This window comes from Marmota marmota, unplaced genomic scaffold, assembly GCF_001458135.2.
Source record: "Marmota marmota marmota unplaced genomic scaffold, marMar, whole genome shotgun sequence".
Taxonomy (NCBI): domain Eukaryota; kingdom Metazoa; phylum Chordata; class Mammalia; order Rodentia; family Sciuridae; genus Marmota; species Marmota marmota.
This window is the reverse complement of record NW_026000153.1, coordinates 19,504,713-19,523,599: the sequence shown is the minus strand read 5'-3', so window position 1 is coordinate 19,523,599 and position 18,887 is coordinate 19,504,713. Positions and strand designations below refer to the sequence as shown.

Genomic DNA, 18,887 nt, shown 5'->3' with positions numbered 1-18,887 from the left:
AGAAGTACTGGGACTTGAACCCAGGGACTCTCAATTAGTGAGCTACGTCCCTATCCCTTTTCATCTTAATTTCTGACCGGGCCAAAATCACCCAGGTTAGCCTTGAACCTAGCCTCAGGGTCCCAGCAGCTGTGATTACAGGTGTGCACTATCACGCTGGTCCACTACAGGAGGATAGTGTGTTCATTATCAACTTCTGACGGAGACTCACAGCAAAGGTGGGAGAGGGAGGAAAACTGTACAGGGAAGAACCGATGGGTTCCGTTAGAAATACTACGAATTAATGGGTAGAAAGAGTACGAATTCCGGGGTGTGGAGGACATCGGAGGGTGGGGAATATAGGATGGTCGCTGTGGAGCACTTGACAGCAGCCCGCCGGGGTCGGTTGCACAGGGCTGCAGGACTGGAGGGCAGAGAGGGACTGGCCGCTGGCGCCTCCTTCCTTCTGCCAGGATCCTCTCACTTGCGGCCGCTTGCGATCCCTTGCGCTCAGGTGAGCCACTCTGCAGGGACAGCGAGGACCCTGGGAGACTTTGGGAGACCCGCCAGGCAATTTCGCGGGGCAGGGCGTCAGGGCGAGGCCTGACAGTCAATGAGACCCAAAGCGACCGGGTACCTCTCACCGCGCACCCAACCACCCAGCTCCCAGCGTGCACGCATGCGTACGGGACCCGCAGCGCCTTTCCCCGCCCCTCGTTGCCAAGGGAACCTGGGACTCGGCTAAGCGCTTCCTTAGCTGGAGCTTCCCCGGCTAAGGGCGCGCGGGGGTCGGCGGGATACGGCGCAAGATGATGGACGGAGATGAGCGGCAACGATTGGCAAGATGCGAATATGGGCGGGTCAGGCGCGTGGGGATTGGCAGAGAGCGGCGATGGGTGGGACAGGCGCGCCGGGATTGGTGGGATGCGATGACGGGCGGGCCGGGCGCGCGGGGATTCGCGGGATGTGGAGAGTCGCGCGGTGAGTGCAGACCTGCGGGGTTAAATGGGCTCAAGGCCACGGGTCCGAGACAAGGGCTTCCCGGGCCGCAACTCGCATCTTGGGGAACATTCCGCACTGCCGCGCGGGACCTAGCTCCGGACGCTGGGGGGAGGGCGGCCACGGGTGGATCCGACTCCCGCCATATGAGACGCGGTAGCTGGCGGGCCGCGGCCACCGTAGTGCACGTTTGGCTTAAAGTTGATTTAGATTCGCCCTTTGGGCTAATAACGAGAGCTTGCATTGTGCAGCACAGCTGTCCAGTACAGGGAACACGAACCAGCTACGGGGTTTTGAACTTCCTAAACAAAACAACAAGTAGGTTTGTGGGTGGAGAAAGCTGTGGTGGTAAAATATCCAAACTACTGTCATTTCAATTGTGTATGAAGAATATCTTGAGATATTGTTTGTATTACTTTTCAAAATCACATGTACGTCCTGCAGGTACAACTCGGTTAAATTCCAATGAAACAAACAGTGCGGTTCTAGGTGCTGGTAATATCTCCAGGAATAAAACAAAAATCTTTGCTGTCCTGGAGCTTATCGTCTAGTTGGAGGAGGCAGGCAAACTTAAAGTATACAGTTTATTAGGAGAAAATGCTGTGAACAACAATCAGAGAAGCAGACATACCGGGGAGGGTTGCACTTGAAAATTAATATGGAGAGGGGTAGGTGAATTTTTGAGTAAGGACATGAAGAACCAGTGAGGTATATGGGAGAAGAGCCAACCAGAATACAGAGACCTCTCCTGGAGCCCCTGCTGTGGGAGGGTCACTAGGAGGAGTGAGAGACATCGTAGGGGAGGACCATTGGGGCCGATCTCATAGGCCACTATAAGAACATAGGACTTTACATAGTGAAATAGGGAATCTTTGAAAAGTTTCCAGCAGAGCAGCAACTGATTTATGTTTTATTTAAATTAGTTTTATTTTTATTACTTAGTTATTATTATTCTTTAATGGTAAGCTTATTTAGTAATAAGGCTGGCCTCATTTTCTGAGATGGAGCAGGGCTGGGGAGCTGGATGGAGGCAAATCAGGTGTTCCAGTTGAGTTGTACTAAGTTTGAGACTCTGGTAGCTGTCCAGATGGAAATGCCTGAGTGGATGCCTGAATTTGGGATTTGCAGAGAGCTCCAAATGGGAGAATCACTCTCAGCTTTCCTTTTCTCCCTGCCTGGCCTAGGGTTACAGAGTGAGACAGATATCCAGACACAGATAGTTCCAGGAAAACACTATGTCTGTTCTCCCTTCCCCTAACCCTTTTTTTTGTGTGTGTGTGCAGGGGATTAAACCCAGGGGTGTTTAACCACTGAGTCACATTCCCATACCTTTTTATTTTTTACTTTGAGACAGAGTCTCCAGAAGCTGCTTAGAGCCTAAGTTGCTGAGGCTGGCTTTGAAATTTTGATCCTCCTGCCTTAGCTTCCTGACCTGCTGGGATTACAGGCTGTTCACTACCCACACCCAGCTTATGTTCCCCTTCTATCTTAGTGCCCTTTGAAGTGTGGGCAGCTTGGTTGAGACACCAGCAGAGTTGCTGCCTTGGGTTGGGACAGGAGTGGCAAGAATGCCTTTGTTTTCTTGCAGTGACCCTCTTTGGCCTGGGCACAGCTGTCTGACGGACAAAGCAAGCCAAGAGTACAGCCATGTTTTCTGAACAGGCAGCTCAGAGGCCCCACACTCTGCTGTCTCCACCAACAGTCAACAATGCCACCTTCGCCCGGGTGCCTGTGGCAACTTACACCAACTCCTCACAACCCTTCAGGTTGGGGGAGAGAAGTTTCAGTCGACAGTACGCCCACATTTATGCCACCCGCCTCATCCAGATGCGACCCTTCTTGGTGAACCGGGCCCTGCAGCATTGGGGTGAGTTTAGGGGGTAATCCCCCTACCAGCTCAGAACTTAGACTCAAAATTTTTCTCTAACTTCTACTTTCTAGTTACCTTGGGAAAATTAACCTCTTTATCCTTCAGTTTCTTCTTAAGGTAATAATGAGGATTAGGTAACCTGTGGGTTTAATGTTAGGTTTAGTTCAGAGACTGGTTTGAGGTAAGGGCTTAGTTTTGGTGGTGACAGTGAATATTTCATTAGCAGAGGGAAATGTTTTTCCTATCTTCAGTGCAAATTATTCAGCTGTTTGTTCACACTATAGCTAAAGGGCCCCTTGGTATGTCAAGAAGACAAGATTTCTGGAGATGCACACTATGGTCTCCAGGGACCCCTCTCCTTTCTTCACTGATGGCTTCTCCTGGCTTCCTGTACTGGTAGCCTTGAGTCTTCTGTCTCTTGGGCTTTCTCTGTCTTTCCTAATAAAGTGGCCTGGGCAACATGACCCATTTTCTTTTCCTCATTTCTTCTTTGGTGATTGCACCTGCAATTAGATTATTCTCAGTGGTGAAAAAGGACCCCCATCTCCCACTTTTAACTTTTGGATGATGTTACATTCTCATGATTTGCGTGAGTGGTTTTCCATGTTGTTTTCAAATTCATCTCCTATTATGTTTTTAAATTGAGGCTTTTATAGGTAAGACCCTGCCTTACTTATCCCTAGCACCAGACTTGGTGAATCTCAGCCCTGGTGGCCCATGGGAACCACTGGGAACTTTGAGAAACACTGGCTGTCAGGTCCCTCCCACCTCTCATTGAACCATTGGATTAATTCTCAGTTTGTTTAGGCAGTGGGAGAATTCTGGGCCTGGAAGTTTGCTAGGTAGATTAGCAAATTCTTTGGGGATGTGATATTTTCTTTACCTCAGCCCAAAGTACTATTTGCCTGTCCTCTACCACATAACAAGGGGCTACTTCCTCCCTCTGCTAGAGGAAACACATAAAGGGGAGTAATTTGAACTTTTTCCTTGCTTTCCTTTAAGCCGTTGGGGACACTGTCCGTGGATTCTCCTGCTGCTTGGGCCCAATGTCAATACCACCTTTCAGGAGTTTTACAGCAGCACGTTCTTTCCCGGTGATCGAACCTGCTAACAATGCTCCCAGGTGATTGACAGCAGCCATTGCATTCCACACACTGACTGTGGGCAAGAATTTAGGCAGCTTCCACAATGAAGGGGGTGACTGGCAGCAGGTCACCACAGACCTGGTGGTGGATGCTGGCTATCACCCAGAATACCCACAGGAGGCTTCTCTGTGTAGCCTGGGCTTCCTCATTAAAGCTTAGCCTGCCTCTCAGAATGGGTCTCTCTCTACTCACCTGTTCCCTGAACATGCCAAGCCTTCCTGCTGTAGGCTTTTTCCATTCACTGGCACATTCTCTCCCTAGTCTTCTGGCCTTACATTCTCACCTAAGGTGGCATGTCCTTAGGGAGACCACCTTTGGTGACCTTAACCTGTCAGAGTCCACTCTATATTTTCTACCTCAGCTCCCTATTTGTCTGTGGGCAATTATTTGTGTACTGTCTGTTGGCTGTCTGCCTTCTGGAAGGGGATCAGTGAGAGCAAGTGTTGGTCTTTGTGTCCAGTTTTGTTGTTGGTACCAGTGCATTACTTGGAGAAGGGTATCCTGCCTTGGGTTAATGTTTCCACCAAGTACTTAAGGTCATACATTTGTCTCCCAACTCTGTGACCTTGGACATAATACTTAACCTCTCAATGCCTCAGTGTGGGTATAATACTTATTCTTAGCGTATTGTTAGGATTGACTGAGCTCAGTGTACTGTGCTTAGTGGGGCCACCTGGGTTGTGAGAGCATATATTAGTCCATTTTCTGTTATTGTAACAAAATTCTTAAGGTGAGGTACGTCGTGTAGAAAAGAGGTTTATTTAGCTCATAGTTCTGGAGGTTAAAGGGTGTGATACCAGCATCAGCTTCATTCCAGTGAGCACCTCATAGCAAATAGTAGGAGCACATGCAAAAAAAAAAAAAAAAAAAGGGGGGGGGGGAGATCACATCATCAAACTGGAAGCCAGAGAGCAGTTCAGGGACTGGGCTCATTCTTATAATAACTCACTCTCAGGAGAGCTTTAATCTCTTCTGGGGGCTGCTCCCCCAGTGAGATAAGGACCTCCCACTAGATTCCCCCTCTTAAATATCTCTCTACCTCTCACATTGTTACACTAGGGACCAAACCTCCAATACATGAACCTTTGCAAGACAAGCCATATCCAAATTCTAGCAGGAATGTGTTGTTTTCTTTGGTGTGTGGTGTTTCTTACTGGTGGTGGTGCCCCTCTTATCTTGTTTCAAATTACTCCCCTCTTTGTGCTTCCCCAGATGTACCTCGGAGGAATGTTTTTGGTTCTTCCAGGGCAGGAGAGGGTTGGGCTGTGCAGGGGTCAGTTAAGCTGAGGGACTACATGATCTTCACATTACTGTGCCTCCTCCTTACAGGGGTTTTTCCTAGGCATGGGGATCCATTGTGATGAGTCCACAGGCCTTTAGAGACTTGCATTCCTTCCTCCTGCCCACCCTGGCTCTCTATAGCTCTCCTCTAGAATGTACAGAACATTCTGATATGTTCTAACTTACCCCAGGATCCTGGGTATGCCTGGTGATCAGGGCTGCCTGACTCCAGAAGGAACAGAAAACACAGTGGGGTGGAAGAGGGTAGGATGTCTGACCTTTGGATATCTCTGTTTTCAGAGGATGAAGCATTTGGGGACAGAGGATAGAGCAGAAGAATGAAAACTCTTAAATTGTAATATTTTTAGGGCCGGATTCTGTTGGGATTTAGCATGCTTCTTTCTAAGAATGACTATTATAATTTAGGCATAAGTGAAGTAATGCTCTGTACTAGTTTCTTATGGCATTGTAATAAAGTACCACAAACTTGCTGACTTAAGACAATATTTATTCTCTCCATTCTAGAAGCCAGAAATCTGAAATCAAGTTGTCAACAGGGTTGGTTCCTTCTGGAGACTCTAGGGGAGGATCCTTCCTGCTTCTTCCAGCTTCTGGTAGCTCCAGGCCCTCCCAGGCTTGTGACCACAGAACTCTGGTGCCTGCCCTATCTTCACAAGGCCTTGCTTCTGCATATCTGTCCCTATTTGCTTCTGACTCTTAGGTGGATACTTGGCATCTTGGGCCCCACCACACCCACAGGCTTTGTCCCTCTGGCAGATCCCCCTTCACTGTTGTGCTGAGGTCCAGGAGGTCTTTCACTTTATGTTCTCTCCTTCCTGGTAAAGACAAGGGCCCAGGCCTACAGCACTCTGGTGAGGCTCTTTGTAAGTGCCCCATGGCAGAGGGCTGGGCAGGGGCTTCCGCTTGCTTGGTCAGGGGTGGGGCTGGTCTCTGAGTCTGTATCCCTTACACCAGGCAGTGAAGTTGAAGTAAAGAAGCTGTGTGAGCTGCAGCATGGGGAGAAGTGCTGTGTAGTGGGCACTCTGTTCAAGGCCATGCCACTCCAGCCTTCCATCCTGCGTGAGATCAGCGAAGAGGTAAGACCTATGTGGGAGGACACTGATGTGCCACCCTAATAGACCCAAGGGGTTGGGGATGGGTCTCTGCCCATGGAGAGCGAAGGAGCAGGTCCAGAGGGGCAGGGGCTACAGTACCATCTTGAAACATAGGAACTTTGGTGGCCTCGATCCCAAGACTATCTACCATCTCTGCCTTTCAGCACAACCTGCTCCCCCAGCCTCCTCGAAGCAAATACATCCACCCAGATGATGAGCTGGTCTTGGAAGATGAATTGCAGCGTATCAAACTGAAAGGCACCATTGATGTGTCAAAGTTGGTCACAGGTGGGAGCCCAATGAGAGTGGGTAGAGCCCAGCATGAATATGTTAGCATGGGGAGAAACAGGGAATTCAATGAGAGGGTGGTAGAGGTAGGGAGTCCAATGAGGGTATATTGGTAGGAGGTTGGGAGAGACTTCACCATGGTTGTGTTGGGGGGCTCTGTGGGGGCTGTCAGGGCTTGTGCTTGAGGGGCTGGTGCATTTATGTTTGTGGGAAAGTAGGGTGCCATCACTGGGTGAGACCAATCTTCCAGCCTCTACCCAGGGACAGTGACCCCAGAAAGTTGGCTTTAGTTTCAGAGTCCTAAAGAAAATTAACTGGTGTGTTGAGAGGGGCTGGTGGTTCTGCCCATTTGGGTGATGGGAGGAGGTGGGAACACCTGACCACCTCACTGCTCCCCAGGAACAGTCCTGGCAGTGTTTGGCTCCGTGAGAGATGATGGAAAGTTTCTGGTAGAGGACCACTGCTTTGCTGACCTTGCTCCACAGAAGCCTGCACCCCCTCTTGACACAGACAGGTGAGGAGTCCCAGTGCCCCAGTGCCAGTGCAAGGAGAGGTATATCCTTCCATGGCACCCTGCAGGACCCCACTGTCTCTGCAGGTTTGTGTTGCTCGTGTCTGGACTGGGCCTGGGTGGAGGCGGTGGCGAGAGTCTGCTGGGGACTCAACTGCTGGTAGATGTGGTGACGGGGCAGCTCGGGGATGAAGGAGAACAGTGCAGTGCTGCCCACGTCTCCCGGGTTATTCTTGCCGGCAACCTCCTCAGCCACAGCACCCAAAGCAGAGATTCTATCAACAAGGTATGGAGGCTACCTGGCTGTATTCAGCCTTCCTGCTGCAGTGGGCGGGCTCCTGCACTGGGGCTATGTTCACAAGCAGCCCTGCTTCTTGATGGTATATGGGCCAGAGGGGGGTGCAGGGTCTATGAGGCAACTCTAAATCTTTCTGCTGGTGGGCTTTGCTCTGCTTTCCTCAGCTGAGAACTTAGGTGGGCTCTGGGTGTCCCTTTGACCTCAGGGCCTAAGGGCTTCCTGGGTTTCTACTCCCAGGCCAAGTATCTCACCAAGAAAACCCAGGCAGCCAGTGTGGAAGCAGTCAAGATGCTGGATGAGATCCTCCTGCAGTTGAGTGTGAGCAGCTTTGGGGGCTGGCAGGGTATGGAGACCCCAGTCTGTGAAGCTGTTGAGTGGGGATCGGGAGGTTGGGTGGCTGACTTGGGAAGTGGGAGCTCCCTCAGGTCCTGCAAGCTTTCCCTACCCTATGCCCTCTAGGCCTCGGTGCCTGTGGACGTGATGCCAGGTGAATTTGATCCAACCAACTATACGCTCCCCCAGCAGCCCCTGCACCACTGCATGTTCCCACTGGCCACTGCCTACTCCACACTGCAGCTGGTCACCAACCCCTACCAGGCCACCATCGATGGAGTCAGGTAGCTGGTACAGCAGAAGGAGCAGGGGAGAAGGTTGGGGAGGAGGCAGGGCAACAAAAGGTTCTTGTACAAGGTTGGCCTGGAGCACCCAAAAAATATGATATGAGCTCTGGGCTGGCTGTTATGGGTGGAGCAGAAGCAGTGGGCCCCAGGCCAAGGGTCAGCAGAGCCTTGCCTTGCAGGTTCCTGGGGACATCAGGACAGAATGTGAATGACATTTTCCGATACAGCAGTATGGAAGACCATTTGGAGATTCTGGAGTGGACTCTGCGAGTCCGTCACATCAGCCCCACAGCTCCTGACACCCTAGGTAACAGCATAGTCACACTGGTGGGATCTGTGGGCCAAGACAGCTTCCTGAGATTACACTGCCTTGCCCAGGCCTGTTAAGGAGAAGCCTGTTCTGGAAGCTACTCTAGACTCTTAATTTGTCTTTGACCGTGGCTCCCCAGTGCTCAAGACCATGGGAGTATATTGGAAGTTTGGGTTTTGCATGGTATAACCCCCCAGTCCCCACCCCTGAGGGCAGAGGCAACAGGGCCCCTGACCTTCCCCTCAGGCCTTGTGGTAACATGGCACTTTTTTCACAACTGGGACCTGCTACTGGCATTTAGTGGGTAAGGGGAGGAATGCTACTGTATATCCTGTGCAGAATAGCCCCATGGCAGGACTGCCTAGTCCCGGGTATCCTCTATACAGGCTGAGAAGCCCTGCTCAGCAACAGGCCCCTTTCCAGGTTGTTACCCCTTCTACAAAACTGACCCATTCATCTTTCTGGAATGCCCTCATGTCTACTTTTGCGGGAACACTCCCAGTTTTGGCTCCAAAATCATCCGAGGTAAGTTTTGTCTTTTGACAACCCTGAGCTCACAAGAGCAATTTGTTCTTCCCTGGGGGAGAAGTCCCCATGAACTAGATTGCCTGGGGTCTGCCCTGTGACTGTTATTTTATTTAAGGGGGCCAGGCTGACTGGGGGCTGAAATGGCTCTGAGCAGTGTACTTCTGTTGTCACCCCCCACTGTGACTCCTCTTTACTTCTGGGGGCTTTCTTGTGAGGCACACCTTGCCCAGAACCCTAAGTGGATCCAATATGGCTCCTTTGTAGGCCCTGAGGATCAGATGGTGCTGTTGGTGGCCGTTCCTGACTTCAGTGCCACCCAGACTGCCTGCCTGGTGAACCTGCGCAGCTTGGCTTGCCAACCTATTAGCTTTGCTGGTTTTGGAGCAGAGGATGATGACCTTGGAGGCCTGGGATTGGGCCCCTGATTTAGAGGGGCAGCCTGAACCAGGCCATTTGCCTTTGCAATATAAGCCTTGTAAATAAAGCATTTATGTTTACTTGTCTGAGCTTTGACCTCCTCCTGGGCATACCTGGGATAGGATCCTAGTAGGGGTCCAGCCTCTCCCCCTAGAGCTGGTCAGAACAGCAATGGTCAGTGCCATGAGCTTGTTTTATTGGTGTGACCTTGGGTGTCTCCCTGCCTCTCCCTGAAGGCTGGCAGGCAGGGCAGGAATCTCTGCACAGACACTGGCTCTTGGGTCCTTGTCTCCTTTGTGTCCCCTGCAGGACCTGCACGAGGGGCCTTCCATGTGCTGATGGGTGTGTCTGTGGGCACAGGCTTGGGAAGTGTTGCTGTAGCTTGAGCTGGGCCAGGTGGTGATGAGACCCTGGTCTCAGAAGTCTCCAAAGTTCACCGTGTAGGTCTCCACTGTTGTGAAGGGGAACGCAGGGCCAGTAGCTATCTCCTCTTCCTCCTCTTCCCCCTCTTCCCCCTCCTCTTCGGGCTCCAACTCAGTCCCAAACTCTGTCCCAAACTCTGTTACTACCTCCGTGTAGGTCTCGGTTTCCGATTCCTCCCAACCTGCAGTGGTTGTAGGTAGAAGGCCCCAGGGTCCCCAGGTAGTGCCTGGGGTGGGAGCAGCAGTGGGGCTGGGGACAGGGGTTGGAGTAGTGGTGGGACCCACAGTGGTATTGAGGCGACGCAGTCGCATCCGCTCTCGCATTCGCAGGCGGTACTGTAGGCGGCGCTGCTGCAGGCGGCGCTGCTGAGGGGTCATGGGGCGTAACGGGTCAACACGCAGAATGGGCCGGTTCCCATTCATGGCCATGATCTCCCGAATGCGTTTCCAGTTGGAGCGAGCCAGGATGAAGTTGCACTGGGTGGCCCCAATGTCATAGTCCACATTGCAGGTCTTGGAACTGGAGGTATAACCCTCTGCATGGGCTGTCACTCGATACTCACCCGGGTTCAAAATGCGCCAGTAATCACCACCACTTGCTACACAGGAAAGACAAGCTGGCTGTCCCAGAGCCTCTTTAGCTCCACCCTTCCCCTCTGAGCTTCCCAGCCCCAACCTCTTCTAGGTGCCCACTAGTCCCTGTTCTTCCTGTGGCCAGGCCTTTCTCTGGCTGAGTCCTGCAGAGCAGGCCATCTTGCCTCACAGATGTGTCTCCCTTTGTTGTGGGTACTTGGGGAGGACAAGATAGACTCCACCTGGGGAAGGTGGGTAAAGGTATGCACACAAGGTACCTGTCTTCACGCCATGGTTGATGCCATTCACAGAGATGGTGGCATTGGCAATGGGAATGCTTTGTTCATCTGTCACTACACCTTTGATGCCACGATGCACCTGTGGGAAGGAGGGAGATGAGGCTTCGGGACCACATGGAGACCCTATTTTGAGGACCCTGTCCCAGACTTCACCCTTCTCTCCACATGCAGCCCAGACTGCCCTACCTGCTCCATGAAGGTGAGCAACGCCTCCTTGTTGTTTTCCCACTCCCGGGGCAGCTCACTTTCATGGGGGAATTTATCACAGCCCAGGTAGATAGAGAGCTCCAGGCAGTTGGTATGCAGGTAACTGAAGTCGTTGATAGCTGGACGGACAGATAGAATTACAGTCAGCCTCTCCTTGGGCTGTTCCCCACCACAGCCCGTCCCAGGCTGACTCACTCCCTGACCGCGGATTCCACTTGGCCCCGTTGACAATGCCCATGCCATTGGTGTAGTCCTGGGCCTGACAGCCTCCTCGGTAGGGCTCTGTCATGGTGAGGTGAGCAGAGGCAAAGGAGATGGCCAGCCAGCGGAAGATGGCATGGTCTGGGGTCTCCTGAGCCTCAGATGCCTCTTCATCATCCTCTCCACGGGCAGCTGCCATGGCTGCAGCTAGCAGCTGCTCCTGGCTGGGTGTGCGGGCCATATCATAGGGGTAGGATACGAGCCGCTCACCACCATTCAGATTTGCTCCGAGCACAAAGGGGTTCTTCTCCATCCAGGCAATGATGGCTCTGACCTCCGTGGATACCTGGGGGTGGCCAGCACAAGAGGCCAAGGCTCCCATCATCATACCCCCTCCATCCTCCATAGATGCTCATGACAGTGGCTCACTTTTCTCATCCCGTTATGTCCCTCTGACTCTCTCCCAGCCCCTAAATCTTAGCACCTGAGGTTAAGCCACTTTCCTACTCCCCAGCCCAGATTTTCAGGGTTAATTCCTCACCGTGGCATCTGGAGACAGGTAGCGCTCAGGGATGGGCAGGTTATTGTTGGGGACCCGGTAGGGGACCCATTTCCTCTCCTCAGCTCCCCAGAGCACAGAGTTTAGATCCGGAAAGTCCTCAAAGATGTCAAAGCCTTCCTCGGTCCACAACCCCAGTGCCCAGTTCCCAAACTCTGAGCCCTGTGAGAAGTCAACAGGGTCAGCTTTGGCCTCTTCAGCTGCTCATCCCCCAACCCCCACCCTTCCCTGGCCAGCCCCAGGTCCCACCTACCATCTGTGCAGCCACTTCATAACCATCAGGGTTCAGTGAGGGCACCAGGTGGATGCGAGTGTCCTGCACCAAGTTGCGCACACGGGGGTTCCCATCACGGTACTCTCTGCACAGGTACTGCATGAGCAACAGCAGTAGCTCTCGGCCCAGCACCTCGTTGCCATGGATTCCAGCTGTGTAGCGGAACTCAGGCTCCCCTGAAAGGGCAGGAGCCACAGCAAGCACTCAGTCTCACGAGGCCCAGGGCGTTTGAGAAAGGGCCCAGACACCAGGGGACAGGGGGCAGGGAGCAGCTGAGGTTTATGGTGCCCAGCAAGACAGGCCTGGATCCCCAGAGGGACTCCAGGAGCAAGCAGGAGGTGGTGAACTCCACATAGCAACTGCACAGGCCCTGCTGCAGTGCCAGGGTCTTGCCTCTGATCCTCTGTGGAGTGGAAGCTGAGCCAAGTAGCTCAGGGCCAGGCAGCCAGGGCTAGCAGAATGATGCCCTCAGGCCCTCACCCAGCTCATGATCCCCAGGGTTGTCCGAGATCTCCATGGCATATATCTTGAGCCCTCGTGAGCTCTTTCCCAGGCTGTATGTGCGGGTGATGGTGGGGCATTCTTCATTCACCACCTTCATCAGCTGGCAGGGAGAGGGCACCACATCACTGACCATGCCTCTTCTTCTGTCCTGATCTGTTTTATGGGATGGATAGCTAAACCCAGCCCCTCTCAGGTGGCCCACAGGTTCTAGCCTTCCTAAGTCAAGGGGCAATCAACATCCCTCTAAGGGAGGCTGGGCCCCTGAATCAGCAGGACTGGGCTAGGTATGAGTTCCAGTCACCCCTGCAAAGGGCCCACCCTGGCATGGGACACAGGCTTCTAACCTGGCGCATGTCCTTGTAGCTGTGATGCCGGAAGTCCAGGTCATCAGTCGCCACCACCTCATTCTGTGCATAGTAGCTGTGGACAGCTGCAGAGGGGTAGGCAGTCGGGATCTTGATGTTGACTCACCCACAGATCAACTCCAGCCACCCCAACCCCTGGCCAGCCCCTCCATACTCACGAGTCACGGGGCAGCCCAGCACTTCCAAGCGCATGCACAGGCTGCCATTCCAGGTAAGTGGGTAGATCCGGATGAATCGGGCCACCACTGGCTCTGGAAGCTCACTCAGCACAGGTGTGTCCTTGTCCACATTCCCGTGGAAGATCTGGGGAGGGACAGGCCTCAGAATAGCACTCCTACCCCTTCTGAGAGCCCACTCTGGCCCACACAACAGAAACAGCACAGGGTTCAGGTGCCTACCATTTCCTCATAGCCATTGGTGTACATCATCCATGTCTGGCTGTCATTGCTGAAGCCCACGAAGAAAGTGGTCACAAAGTCGTCACTGTGGAGAAGATGTTGTCAGGGCAAGGCTTCTCTCCTGCACCAGGCCCCAGGCCCCAGGTGACCTAATCCCCTTTTCTGAACCAGCAGGGCTATGGAGTTTTACTCAGGCATCAGGTACCAGGTCCTGTGCCTGTCCATGGCTATGGGTGGTAGTTTGTCCCTGACCTCATGCTCATCTGAACTCAGGGGCTAACTACCATGGCTGAGGGTCAGGGGCAAGGCTGGCCACTCATGGATTTTACTGGCTTTTCTGGACCAGCTCAAGGGCTGACTGAAATGTCCCAAATGGGACTCCAAACCTTGCCAACTTCCCAAGAGCCCAGCCACGTACTGAATGCTGGAGTCTCGGCCCTGGGTGATGACGCCAGTGAACCGAGTAGTCCTCCTGGTGTCCACCTCAATCCACTGGGTCTGTGAGTCATCCTCAGCACACCATGCCCCATCATAGTAGTCATCCTCATTGGCACCAGCCTGTCCAGAATAGTAGGTGCTGAGCATGGGTGGAAGAGCCCTTTGCCTGCTAGGGGATGGGCCAACCACTCACCCACCTGCATGTTGAGCCGGCCACGCTGTGCCCCTAGGCCATGGCGCAGCATGGAGGAGGCGCGGATCTGGTTGTCCTCAATGCGGTGCGACTCCATCCCAATGGGCGGGCACTCTGAGGACACACACCCCAGGCTGATGGCTAGGGGCTCAGATCTCCCTCCACCAGCCCAGAGCTACAGGGCCTACAGCCCATTCCCCTCAAATCAGAGATGCTAATTGGAGGCTGTGGCAGCTTGTGGCTCTGCTTCCTCTGCTTGGGCCACAGCTGCCCTATCTGGAGAAAGAACATGCTGATGGTGCCCAGCTCTCAGGAACCCAGGACTCACATTAAATCCCGTGCAGAGCCCTGCCAGTCATGACTTCACCCAGATGATGAGGTCATCTGCACACTGGCCCCCACAAGGATGCCCACCTGTAAAGGCAGCTGGAGGCCTTGATTTTCACCCAAGGCCCTCCTCACTCCCTACCCTGCCCCAGCTGCAATTTTATTTGGTGTATGGTCTTGAGCTAGTTTTTGTCCTATCCCTACCCATCCCCACTCACTGATTTTCTCCACTGGAGCCCACTCCTCTTCCAGCTCCTCGCCCTTTCGGGGACCTGTGGACAAGGGAAGAGCTAGATCCAAAGGCCCAAGGCAACAAGAGTCAAGATGCCCCATGGGGACCAGCCACACACCTTTTTGGTCCTTGCCCTTTTCCACAGCCCACTTGTCCTCTGTTTCCTCCTTGGGGCTGCTGCCCTTTTTGGGTTTCTCTGGAGGATGCAAGGTAAGAGGTCTGTCATCCTGGGCCTCAGCATGGGTGTGGTCAGACTGAGCTGGGACGTGTGAGTAACAGACTAAGCTGCGAAATGGCTGAGTTGGGACATATAGTAGGTGGGCAGGTTGAGCTGGGGTACTTGGAGGTTGGTCAGGCTAAGTTAGGGTATATGGGGGGTCAGGATGAGCTAAGACATATGGTGAAGCTTAGCTAGAGCATTTGGGAAGTCAGGATGAGCTTGGACTCATGGAAGAAGCTAAGCAAGGGCATATGGGGGGTCAGGCTGAGCTAGGGCACATGAGGAGGAGGTCTGGCAGGCAGAGCTGGCCGTAGGGGGTGGCCCTGGTCCCACTCACTTAGCTCTTCCTTCTCTTCATCTGTTTCCAACTCAACATGGGGCTTCTGTGGCGGAGGAGGCAGGAAGTAATAGTCCACTGTGGGGAGAGAGAACTTGGCTGCGGCAGCTCTGATCCTGCTCTGGGGGCCTTGGTTCCTGGGTTCACAGGAGCCCACAAAGCAGGACTGGGCAGGAGGGGAGGGAGGTAGGGATCTCGGGGACAGGCTAAGAAGAGGACAGGGGTCCTCCTATGAGAGGGTGGGGCATCAGGTGGGACAAACAAGACCCTGCTGAGGTCCCCAACTTGGTCCCACAAGGCAGTCTGGCCTGAGGCAAGAAGGAATCAAGACTGGGCAGAGAGTGGTACCAGAGCAGATGACATGCCTGAGTGGCGGCTGGCACCCTATGGAACCGTGAGGACTGAGCTAGAGAGAGGGTTGGAAGAACTGACGGGGATCTGGAGGCAGGAAAAGAGTAAGGACCTGCTCAAACCCATAGCCCAGGAGAGAGGGAATCTGCAGGTGCCACAAGCACTGGGGATGATGAGCTGGAGCAAGGTGACCCTCAGGAAAGGTAGCAAGGAGCTGGGAGGAAGGAGACTAGAGCACAGGACAGGGAGGGCTGGGCATGCATGGAATTGAAAGGCCTAGGGACACCCCTGAGGGGATAAAGGCAAAGTCAGGAGCCAGGAAAGCAGGCAGGGAAGGCCCAGTCCCTGGCCAGATTCCTGGCCCCATGTGTCCACTCACCTACATCCCTCAGACTCTAGGACACTGGATACTCACTGTCATCATAGTTAGGGATCACGAAGCCATCCCCGTAGTCAGGGGGCAGCACAGGCTTTGGAGGTGGCTCTGTGGAGGTGTGGAGTTGGGGGTAGGCCAGAGCCCCTCCCCTGCACCTTTTCCCCTTCTGCCCCCCATCCTACCAGTTATCTCCTTCCTCTCTTCTGGCTCCTCAACCTTCTCCTTTGGGCGCTCTGGCCAGAGCCTCCTCCTGATGGGTGGTGGCCTAGGCTGCTTCTGGCGCCGGATGTACTCAACTGAGGGGAGGCAGAATCTGATTTGCCCTGCTGAGACGAGTCCTCAGGTAGGGCCACCATTACCCAGGCCAGGTCTGAGCCACTGGGACAGCGGCCTACTCACAGTCCTCGTAGTCCTCCCTTTCTATCTGGTCATTGTAGTCCAGAGTGGGCACCTCAGTCTCCTCCTCAGGCACTAAAGGAAGATGCCAGTGGCTACTAAAAACCCCACCCAAGCCCACTCTGGGAAACCCCTCAAGTGCAGCAAGCCAAGGTGGTTTGTCACCCCGAGGCCAGAAGGATGACAGCCACTCACCAGGCTGGTGCTCTCCGGCCTCTACATGGATCTCCTCTCCTTGACCCTGCCAGGTATTTGGGAAGGCTTCTCCTGCAACACAGATGCCCCAGGAGCAGGTGGATGGGGGCCTGTCCTAACCACCCTGACAGCCTAAGGCCACCAGCCATCACAGGCCCTGTGGACATACTGCTAAGCCCACACTCCTTGGAGTGGGCACTCCTGTACCCTGCTAGCAACCCTGAAGTCAGAGAGCTGGGCTGGCTATTGACACCAAGGAAGACAGGAAAGAATCCTGAAAGTTCATACAGCTGGGGACAGAGATCCCCATCCCCAAGCTACCAAGCCCTCTTCCTACCCAGGAAAGGCTAGAGCTCTGAGGAAACTCACTGGTCAAATTGCCAAGTTCATGATAAAAAAATGAAGCCCCAAATCCTACTTTGTTTGTAGGGAGAAGAGTTCCAGGGACCTACCCTCCCCATTCCCAGCCTCTAATAGAGGTCAGAGCCCCATAACCCCAGAGAAACCTGGCACAAACCTCCCTCCTGAGGTGGCTCCCCAGGGTCGGTGTTGGGGGGTGGGGGCAGTGGCCACTCCAAGGTTTCCACGGGGGCTGGAGTGGGGAGTCTCTTCCCGGTCGGGGGCCTTTTGGTGGCCTTGGGTGGCTTCTCCTTGGGCTTCTTGGTGGCCTTGGGTGGCTTCTCCTTGGGTTTCTTTGTGGCCTTGGGTGGCTTCTCCTTGGGCTTCTTAGTGGTCTTGGGTGGCTTTTCCTTCCCCTTCTTGGGAGGCCTCGGGGACCCCTCCAGGGGCTGCTTGGTTGCCTTTGGGCCTTTGTCCTTCTTCCCTTTCTTCCCTTTGTCTTTAGCCTTTTCTGGAGGTACTGTCCAAGATTAAGATTTAGAGCCCACTCTGTCTCCGTGTGGCCCCTCAGGATGCCCACAACTTGGGTACAGAGGCTCTTATCAGTCCCCAGAGCAGTTCAGGAAACTAAGAGGTTAAACACTGTGGCAGACCTAGTATTTGAGCCCCAGCTTTCTATCTGTGAGTCTGGGATTGTCACCATCATATCTCAGCCTCTCTAAAGCCTAAGTGTGTGACACTCAGATCCAGGGAGAGGCCTACACCTGCCAAAACCTCAAGAGGAGCCCTTCACAATCCACTCCTTCACCAAATGTCCCTTTATCAGTCATGGAGTACCATTCTGTGCTGGACATGGAAGGGACAGAGAGGTGACTAAATCATGCAGGCCTGAAGAAGCAACAGTCATCCCTGTAACTATCATACAAATTGAAGGACATGGACCTGGGGTCTCCCTGCAAAGACAAAGAAACTTCAAAGAAAAGGCACACTTGGTGGGTCCTGAGGCCCCCAAAAGAAGAAAAAGTAAGAGATCTTGGATGGGTTGGGGACCTGAGGGCCACACAGGGGACAGAGGAATAGTCTAGGATCTTCTGGCTGCCAGGTCATCTCAGGGAGTCTGGGAGCAGGTGCCCCAGGTGAGGCTGCCCCATGGGAATCCTCCCAGGATGCATTAGCAGGAGCTGCAAATGCTGCTGTGAGTTTAATGGTGGATGGGAGACACGAGGGCAGTTTGGCTGAAATACAGGAAAGTTACAAAACAACCAGGAGAAGGCCAGTTCCAGCGATATTCCAAAACCCTAGACAGCAAGCCTGGGCTGCTGAAGGTGCCGGGAGGTGAGTTGTACAAGGAGAGTCAGGAAAGATCTACAGCTGGGGCTACAGGGAGCAGGAGGAGGAATCTGCTGACCTCAAGAACGATGAATGGTGCCTTAGAGTCTCCTGGGAGAGAGATCATAAGATCTTTTGCCACCCTCCAGAGAGCCACAGGAAACAGCCAAGATTTATTGACAACTGATTACATAAGAAACCTTGGGTTACATGCCTTGGTGATGCATCACCTCATGTAATTCTCATAATAATCCAGGATTGCCCACTTCCACCTATGGCCGTGGGCTATAGGTCTTCAGCAGCCCCTCCCCATACCTGTGCACTCTTGGGGTAGGTGGGCAAGTGCAGGCGTGGGGTGGGGGTGGGGGTGTGGCCTGAAGAGAAGGCCTGTCAGGAAGGACAGCTGGGTGGTGACAGTTCCCTAGCCTAGCCTAAACCCTCTTGGGGCCTGGGGCTGAGCTATTAGAACAATTGTATCCACTGGCTCCCCAAAGCGGCCCTACCACCCTGTGCTGGATGTGCCTTCAGGTCCCAGGGCTCCGCGCCAGCACTGCCCTCGCCTGGCACAGCGTCCCAACAGGCGCGGTTGCAAGTCCTCACCATGAACAGTCTGGGGAGGAGCCAGGCCCTTCAAGTCCTTTCATGCTCACCTAAGGTGCCAATCCCCCCACGGGTCGCCCCGGCCCCAGGCTCTCACCTTCTGCACCCGCCCCCAGCTTGCCCCCTGGCTTGGCTTTGCGGGCGCGCTGGGTGGGTTTGGGAGGCGGCGGGACCTCCACGTCGTCCTCCCGAGGTTCGGGCTCCAGCTCTGACAGGAAGCCTTCGAGGAACTCCTCGATCTCGTCGTCGGTCAGCACCGTCTGTGAGTGCCCCCCAGTACAGAGTGCTAGCAGTGCCAGAAGGCAGCCGAGCAGGGGCACGGTACGCACTGCCATGGCCGCGGCACGGGGTGGGTGGTGGGCAGGGGCGGCTGGGCAGGGGGCGGGCAGGA

General features: G+C 53.9%; 2 protein-coding genes across 4 annotated transcripts; one reads left to right on the top strand and one right to left on the bottom strand.

Annotated features, from left to right (window-relative positions):
• Nucleotides 1-894: 894 nt before the first annotated feature.
• Pold2 (DNA polymerase delta 2, accessory subunit) lies at nucleotides 895-9,441 on the top strand. Of its 3 annotated transcripts, none has more exons than XM_048786514.1 (12): nucleotides 895-960; nucleotides 2,567-2,845; nucleotides 5,800-5,832; nucleotides 6,250-6,371; nucleotides 6,554-6,677; nucleotides 7,077-7,191; nucleotides 7,276-7,474; nucleotides 7,724-7,804; nucleotides 7,946-8,103; nucleotides 8,286-8,413; nucleotides 8,840-8,941; nucleotides 9,209-9,441. In XM_048786514.1, the coding sequence occupies exons 2-12, from the start codon at nucleotides 2,626-2,628 to the stop codon at nucleotides 9,367-9,369; spliced, it is 1,443 nt and encodes a 480-aa protein (XP_048642471.1). In that variant the 5' UTR covers nucleotides 895-960; nucleotides 2,567-2,625; the 3' UTR covers nucleotides 9,370-9,441. The 3 variants fall into 3 exon arrangements, with proteins under 3 accessions (XP_048642471.1, XP_048642470.1, XP_048642473.1); XM_048786513.1 differs by lacking the exon at nucleotides 895-960 and adding an exon at nucleotides 1,015-1,296; XM_048786516.1 differs by lacking the exons at nucleotides 895-960; nucleotides 5,800-5,832 and adding an exon at nucleotides 1,021-1,296.
• Nucleotides 9,442-9,535: 94 nt separating this feature from the next.
• Nucleotides 9,536-18,878, bottom strand: Aebp1 (AE binding protein 1). The gene is made up of 21 exons (XM_015490265.2): nucleotides 18,594-18,878; nucleotides 16,746-17,087; nucleotides 16,229-16,300; nucleotides 16,037-16,108; nucleotides 15,820-15,933; nucleotides 15,677-15,745; nucleotides 14,911-14,988; nucleotides 14,472-14,549; nucleotides 14,340-14,393; nucleotides 13,799-13,908; nucleotides 13,582-13,721; nucleotides 13,164-13,248; nucleotides 12,924-13,068; nucleotides 12,745-12,830; nucleotides 12,377-12,500; nucleotides 11,876-12,072; nucleotides 11,605-11,784; nucleotides 11,058-11,409; nucleotides 10,842-10,981; nucleotides 10,635-10,734; nucleotides 9,536-10,382 (listed from the first exon to the last, which is right to left on the bottom strand). The coding sequence occupies exons 1-21, from the start codon at nucleotides 18,829-18,831 to the stop codon at nucleotides 9,778-9,780; spliced, it is 3,381 nt and encodes a 1,126-aa protein (XP_015345751.1). The 5' UTR covers nucleotides 18,832-18,878; the 3' UTR covers nucleotides 9,536-9,777.
• Nucleotides 18,879-18,887: the final 9 nt, after the last annotated feature.